General features: G+C 43.2%; 1 protein-coding gene across 1 annotated transcript; it reads right to left on the bottom strand.

The window, feature by feature from the left end:
* Positions 1-3,143: 3,143 nt before the first annotated feature.
* Positions 3,144-7,361, bottom strand: LOC109466968 (embryonic stem cell-specific 5-hydroxymethylcytosine-binding protein-like). Its single transcript, XM_019764855.1, is given in 8 exon segments — positions 3,144-3,383; positions 3,705-3,820; positions 4,143-4,227; positions 4,229-4,696; positions 5,106-5,224; positions 5,631-5,730; positions 6,076-6,210; positions 7,213-7,361. Coding segments are annotated over 8 exon segments (1,269 nt in total). The 5' UTR covers positions 7,233-7,361; the 3' UTR covers positions 3,144-3,157.
* Positions 7,362-8,365: the final 1,004 nt, after the last annotated feature.

An 8,365-nucleotide genomic window follows, 5' to 3' on the forward strand; every position in this document is an offset into this window, starting at 1 on the left:
GTTACATAATGTTGCAATTTCATGGTCTGCTCTGCTCCTGTCACCATATACTAGTAGTACATGTATGTGAATGTGTTTGAGTAAAAATTAACAGGGCAGACCATGTCCGAAGGTAAACATTATGCATTTGCTTTGCAAATGTTACTTCTCTAGTTTTTTACTGTTCTGGAATATTGCAGAATGTCAAAATTTTGTTCTGCAATTCTGAAATACTTTCTGCAAATACACACATATAACTTGGACCTATACCCATGGCATATGCACAATTGTATGTTGGCAAATATAACTGTGATGAAGGGTATGTATAACCAAGGACATTCTACAACATCACACCTGTTGTAGAATGTCCTTGATGAAAGCTCCTTGGTATAACTCTGTTGCTTTTGGGACAGCATTCTTCACCGTGCAGCAGCGACACCTAACTGCAGTGTGAAGTACTACAGGTTGGTTTGCCTAGAGGAAGTTGACAGACGGCCACAGAAATGTTGGCAAGTGATTCTGTACTTGTTGTGTGTAAAGAACTTTGTTATTTAGTGTTTTGCCAAACTGATGAAACTACCTATGGGAGAACTTATAACACCTGAGGTTTTCTGTTCGGTAATATTACATGTACATGCACTACATGTAAGCCAATTGTTAGTACATCAATAAAGGAAGATACATGTAAGTATATCATCTATACTCTAACAACATGGGAGCCCCTTAGCTTAAGGTCATATTGAAGGGTGCCTGAGGACTTTTTGGAAATACTAGTATAGAAAAAAAACTCTATCTGACATGGTAGACTTTTTGGTCTATTTTTATAATCTATAACATATTTTTTGCCAGGGCCACATTTTGACCGCGAAATTGAACGACAAAGTTCGCAATTTTTACGCGCCATCTACCATCCGGGCTCCCATATATGGAGTGCTCTTCCAAATATGGAGTGCTCTTCCAAATAATGTGCACACCCCCCGGCCCCACTGAAGCGAAAGCACGATTCCGCAGGGCCACTTGAAGCAAGGAATGTGAACTGTCACAGTGTGTGTGAGCTTCACTTTGCCATTGGGAAAGGAAAAGACAATTTTCCTGATACTTAGAGCGTTTGTAAATACAGTACATCATGTTATTTGTAGACCGCTAAGTAACCAAAATCTGCCAACTGCAAAGAATTTACGAAAACCTGCCATGCCGGCTAATCAAGTCGGAACACATATTCAACTAGGAAATATACCACAGAAATCACCAAGAAAAAGGCATGGATTACGCCAACAACTTCCTATAAAAAAACATTTGACTGCCAAAAGGAACGTTTGAGTTTGTTTCGACTGCAAAATGTTTGTAAATATACTACCGGTAGTAACTGTTATATGCAGTTGTAGGAAGAAGATACTAGTACTTGAACAAACATGACACAAGAACTGATTTCCAATCTGCAACGTTCTTTTTTTTTATTCAAAGAAATACAATACAAACAAACTTCAAGCTATCTTAGAGCGGAATGCATACACAATCTTACTGTAACGACGAACATATATTTACGGTTTACAGCGGTGGCAGCTTATAACGGATCGTCCATATAATTTGCAGATAAAACTCCGTACGTAAAAAAAATCATATACTGTAAGCACACGTCTACTAGGACAACATTCAACAGAAATTCATATAATCAACAAAATTATATTCGCTAGTAATCTCATACCACGTACGGGCAGGCTTTTCTCCAGGGCTATCTACTCCGGTAACTTTTCAGTCTTTTTTCCGAGTATGTTGTTGTTTCCGTAACATAACAAAGAACTTCGGGGGTAGGCATCAAAAACAATCCAAAACTCCAGAAAACGCGGACGGTTTTCTCCAGAAAGGTCTCAGAATAGTCCATGAAAGTCCACCTGCAAAACTACGTAGGGTATAGCCGTCTAAAAGATTGTCCAGCGGCCCAAATGTTGCCGCAAACCGCACAGCGTCCTTCGCGGCATCCACGTCGTCGTCCGCCATTTTGGTTTGGTCACGTGACTCCCCCACGCTTAAAGAATGGGGATGCTTGGGCTGTTCTTTTTACTGGACATATCCCCGGCCTGTTTTTCTAAATCGCGGCTCAGAATGGTAAATACAGCGTGCTGAAGGGTCAATGACCCGCATTTTACCGGAAGTCATCGGGACCTTTGGAATGCGGACCAGAACCTGGCGATTTCGGCTCTTTTTGGCTCCAAAATGGACATTTATGTAACCCATACAGCATATACAGCATTTTTAGATCAAAACTGTGGCAAAACTGCTAATGAAAAGGGACAAAAAATTGTTTTCTTTTAAACATAAGCTTCTAAACTAAAAACGTACGTCAGGCCGACACGCTGCGCCGCTTTATGTGCTGGGGAGGGCCGCTGGCGTATGGCACTGTTAAAATTTACGAAAAAAATTCATTAAAAATCAACATTTAAAGATAGAAAAAATCCTGACGTACGTTTTTTGCTATCACTATAGTGCGCCTCTCTACAAAATATGGTCAATGAAAACCAAAGCACTGGCCAGGAAAATTGATTTTTCTAAAAAGGGGGCGTGGCTCATAACTCCAGATTACGTCATCGTGACGTCATAAAAATTTGCATAAATTATTGTCTTGCAATAAGGTACTTATATGAAAAAATTCAATGACCAAAAGTAATTCTAACTAGTATTTTTAAGATGTCCCCAAAGTCCTCAGGCACCATTAAACACTACCTTAAGTCTAAGTAGATTTCAATACTAGTACCTCAACTTGCTGTTAATGAAGAAAGCAACAAGTAAATGTATCAAAGAAGCTTGAGAGATAGATACTTTATTAGCGACAAGATTTGGAATATTTAAATAATTTAGTCAGGGTACACCTTAATATATTGTACAAACATTGCACCATTTCTTCTGTTAAGTAGACTGGCTAGTTTTTAATGTACTTTTTGTTTTTGATGTAAAACATCTAAATTCTGACAACTAGATAGTCATATTATAACTACTAATCTGAAAAAATTTTTATCTGGATATGATTTTGGAAAATCTTTTTTTTTTTAAATGATTTTCCAAAATCATATCCAGTTGCTTGAGTAACTGCTTTTTGGCGTACTGTATTACCTGGATGTCTAACCCTCATCGACGTGACGTATTTACATCAACACTTTTTGTATTTCCTAATCTCATCCCCTCAAGTTGTTTTCCTTTTCTTCGAGGGAGACCTGTCATCCGAATCGTCTTCTTTCGCTCCCCTCTTCAGCCACATGGACAGGAGTTGCCCTGGTTTGGGGGTGGGGGGAGGTCTCTTCTCCCTTACAGGGGGGTTGGGGGATGGCTGTTTCTCCCCTCCCCCACTTTTGGCCGGTTTCGCCGTCTGAAGCCAGGCCGACATCATTTTGCTGCTGGCTGTGGGTTTTCTGCAACAGAACAGGCGGAGTCAGAAAGGCTTTTATCTCGTTCTTTTTCTTCTTTCATTTTGAGGCAACCATCAGCCTTCAACTAGTTGAAGATTCTGCTGCTTTTCTGTGGCTAATACAGGATGAGGGTTCGCCATGGCCTCCATCCAGGAAAGTAATGTAAAGTGCCTTTCCCAAGGGCACAAGATTAATATTGGTGACATGGCAGTGTTGACGAAAGCTATAATGGATACTACCTGAAACGTCTGACGTTTTCAAAATCATATCCAGTTGCTTGAGTAACTGCTTTTTGGCGTATTTTTAGGCAAGACTGTAACTCACGTCTGTCCGATCACGATGGGCTCCACACACTCCGCGGACTTGTTTCTGGAGTTGTTGACTACCGTGGAAACGGGGTGAAAGGTCAGACACTCCTGAGGCCGGATCAACTCCACGGCCTGAAGGACAACAAAAACAACAACAGAAGTAAACACCTTTGCACCTGTAGATCAACACACATGTAAAAATACCTCTCTCTCTCTCACACAAAAACACACACACACATCCACACACACACACATAAACACACACACACACACATACTGACACACACACACATACTGACACACACAAACACATGTACACACACACACACACACCCTAACCCACCTTATTTAGAGGCACCCTGCCGTGGTCCAGCCAGTCCCGTACAGCCCCCTCCCCATGCAGCACAGCCGGCATCCTGTGGTGGATCCACACGCACATGTACAGCAGACCCACCTTATTTAGAGGCACCCTGCCATACTCCAGCCAGTCCCGTACGGCCGCCTCCCCGTGCAGCACAGCCGGCATCCTGTGGTGGATCCAGGCCGGTGGCGGGCGCGGCGTCCACGGTGATGACGGTGTAGGTGTACAGCGGCTCCCCACCCCCCGGGGGGGTCCACCGGTCGAAGATCCCCGCCATCGTCAGCAGCCGGCGCCCTTGCCAGGCTCCGGAGTCCTCAAGGTCACCCCTCTCCCCACTCTCTGGGTTGTCGTGAAGGTCACCACTCTCTGGGTTGTCGTGAAGGTCCCCACTCTCTGGGTTGTCGTGAAGGTCACCACTCTCTGGGTTGTCGTGAAGGTCACCACTCTCTGGGTTGTCGTGAAGGTTGCCCCCCTCCCCACTCTCAGGGTTGGTGTGAAGGTCACCCCCCTCCCCACTCTCAGGGTTGTTGTGAAGGTCACCACTCTCAGGGTTGTCCTGAAGGTCGCCCCCCTCCCCCTTGTTCTGAGGGAAGTAGATGAAGTACGGCTGCTTCTTGCCGTCCTTCCCAGTCTGCCACTCAAAGTACCTGTACAGAGGACAGCATGTGATATTCAATTCATTTGTTCACCAAGATTTCCCACACATTGTGGTAGGATTGACATTAAAAAAAAGTCTATAAATAAGTATAATATGCCATCACCAGGGATAATCGAGAGGATTTTGATATATGGTCACGTAGATAGCACCAGGCACTCTGTGCTATCCTCATAAGTGAGCACCAAGTGTTATAGGACTATGAAATTAATCTCCAAGCAGATCTTTCGGTGGCAAAACAGTATCCATTGGCCAGAGGAGCTTCGGTTGGGAAATGGATACAGGACGGCCAATTGATACGGTCTTTTGCCACCCAACCGAAAGATCTGTTTGGAGATTATATGAAATGACCATAGTACAACCCCTGTAGAATCTAGAGAAACCTTCGCTGACAAACTTACCCATCGGCCAGCACAACACATCTCTGGCCCTTCTGTAGTGGCCCCTTGAAGAAGCCTTTCGTCATCATCCCTTCACTGCGAGCGTTGTTCGTCTTGTACCCGAAACCTTTCGGGTCGCCCTGGGAAACGCAAAGCAAGAGGGAACGATCAGACTTCACACAATCTGTAGTTTTCTTACTCTCCAAGCATTTCTTTCGGAGCAAGACACTGTGTTGGTAAACTGGATACCGCCTGGCCTGACCAACATACTTCCGGTAGTAGTGTCTTGCCCCAAAGAGATCTGCTTGGAGATTATACTTTTTTTCACACAAGTAAATCCTGGTAATGATATATCACTGTTAAATTATAAGCATTCTCGAAAATTCGTAGAAAATAATAATTTTGAATTGTTGCAGCAAAAAAGGCCACAGCAAGTAGATTTCAGGGCACCAGGCACAGTTCTGGATACGACAAGTTGGACCACGAGTAAAGGAAAAGGACGTAAACTAACAAGACTGGCCTCCAGGCTAACATCGAGTCCCTTACCTTGAACCATGATGGCACTAGTCCCCACTGCATGGCTGCCAGTGTCCTGTCCTCCGTCTGTGGCTCCCCTCCAAAATGGCTGCTGCACACCAGGACTGGCCTGAAGGACACACAACACAGGCTAGGTCAGGTCAAGATTTAAAATCTGACACATAATATCCACAAAGTCAATACATCACACTGCACATGCCGGCAGAATGTAGTGCGTGTGCGCGAACCCCTCATTTTTCATGATTTTCATTGGATTTTTGGTCAACGTTGCTTCAGAATTTTGCCTGTTGCTGACGATATCTTCTGACATTACATTTGGAAACTGCAGAAGGAGTGTGAACCTTATATAGGCGCATACAACCTTATATGAGGCGTTCTGCCGAAGCGCTATGCACAATACATTACAGGTTTCGCGCAGGTGCAGTACGTTCTGCTGGGACTGAACTTGACTTACGTGCGAGACTGTGGACTGATGTTGTGTGAGGGGAAGTATTTGCTGCTGTCGCCGTCCTTCCATCTCGGCTGCCGCCGTTGCCCCCGGCGATCCCGGAACCCGCAGGCACGAGGCACATCGTCTGGAGCAAGGGTGCTGCAGCACAGGGGACAAGACAACAGTCGACTCGTCTCTTTATCTTTCATGTTTACCTTCGTGAAAATAAAGCATATCCTTTTTATTCGTTTCTTCTTCTTCTCCAAGCAAATATGACCTGGATCAGATGGCAGTCAGCCTGTCACTATGGTGCTAGTAACTTGTGCTGTAGCAGAGACCCAGTGGTGTTGGGTTACATTATGTAGCAAGTTTCTCTTTTTTCCTGAGCTGGATGTCCCTTGCATGACTTTATCTCAGTACCGAATAAGATAAGATAAGGTAAGTGGCAGGACAGAGTTTGAGGGGGAAAAAACAACATGGTCATTCATTATGTTTACCGAAGGAAAACATATTGTTTTTGCTCAGTTTTCTTCTTCCTCTTCTCCAAACAGTGACCTCTGACCTGCACCAATTTTGTGTCTGTTACCATGGTAACTAGTGTTGGGTTACATCATGTTGCAATTTTATAGCAAGAGGGATTTAGACTCCTGTTGGACCATATGTATGAATGTGTTTGAGTAAGAATTAACAGAGCAGACCATATGCTAATGTAAACATGCATACTAATACTGTAGTCTTTTATGTTCTAACCTCACACTTGTTAGGACAAAGCCTTGAACTTGACCATTCATATTCACAAAACAACGAACTTGGATACCTTTACCTTGATGTTGTTTGCTAGTATTAAAGAGCTGTCAAACTCGCGATCGATGTCAAATGAACATGAGTGCACAATCACAAACTTGATCGAGGCTAGTTACACCAAAACAGCCCCTCCCCCTTTCGAAACCTCCGTTTTCCCAAAGTCCTGGCCTGGTTGAATTTACCCCCGTTTTTAGAACTGGGCTAATCAGAAAACAGCCGAAGACCACCAAACCCCCAGTTCTATAAGCCTGCTACGGTCGACGTCACGATCACAACATATGATCACATGGAGTAAAAACAGCCCCTCCCCCTTTTGAAACCTCCGTTTACCCGAGTCCCTCACTCCCGGTTAATTACCATGCGGTCCTTCCACACATCCTGAGACTGCCTGAACCTGAAACTGTCTCTCCGGCGTTTAAACTGACCAGATCTGTCCGTTCTGATCTTTTTATTCTGTTTCACGCCGAGGTAGCCTGTCTTGGCTTGCCCAAAACAAAGATGGCGGATCGAACGACCGCGGCAAAACCAAAAATATACAACAGGACTCGTAACTTGTTTTGCATTAATTAAAAAATAACAGAAATGATCTAATTAAAAATGAATATAACCAGAAACACGTTTTGTATGAATTGTGCATTCTGTTGTATGTGTTTTGAGTGAAAAATGTTGTTTGTGTCGGTGCGTTTGGTAGCGGTGTGACGTCAGAGGTCATTGACCGAGCTGTGGTGAATGCGAGGAATGTCAATAAGGCCACAGCAAGTAGTTTTTATGGATGACATCACCGCGCGCATCAATTTTCGCCTGATTTTGGAAAAAAAAAGAAGAAGAAATTTTGTTGCCTTCTGACAGTGGTCAACATGCCGAAAATGGGCAAAATGTCTGTTGCCATGCCGGAAGGTGGATGGCAGATAACTATGAAGAGAGGAGACAAGAAAAGGCTCTGGTTTAATGTTTTGTTTCTTACTTTGATGCAGTGATATGTGATGCTGGCTGTGTGTATGTGATGTTCTCACTGAATCAAACCTATTTGCACAATGATTGAGTCAAAATTTTAAATTGTAGGAACCTTGTTTTTTATTTCCTTTCGGCTGCGGAGGATGTCATCCATAAAATCTACTTGCTGTGGCCTAAAATACAGTGTATACATGTATATTGTGTCACTTTATAGATAAAGGTAGATATATTCTAATCTTTGCTTATTCTAGATTGTAATTTTTATGTACTTATATTGTGTAGGTTTAAATGTGTCTTGTTTGTGTGTTTATAATTGTCTTGTGTGTGGGCCACAACACCAGCCCCCGCTGCCTGTGGCCCACGAGTATTGTATTTGTTTGCAATTTCAATAAATCAAATCAAATCAAAATAACATAGCGTTTAGTTTTAAAAACTCCTGTACGTTATCATACTATATTGTACCAATTATGAAATAAAGACTAAGTTTTAACTTCCAACACTAACTAGTATTGGGACTATAACTGAATAGTTTCAAATGTGTCAGTGTAGTGGGAAA

Source organism: Branchiostoma belcheri, unplaced genomic scaffold (assembly GCF_001625305.1).
Source record: "Branchiostoma belcheri isolate BF01 breed outbred unplaced genomic scaffold, Haploidv18h27 scaffold172, whole genome shotgun sequence".
Taxonomy (NCBI): Eukaryota; Metazoa; Chordata; class Leptocardii; order Amphioxiformes; family Branchiostomatidae; genus Branchiostoma; species Branchiostoma belcheri.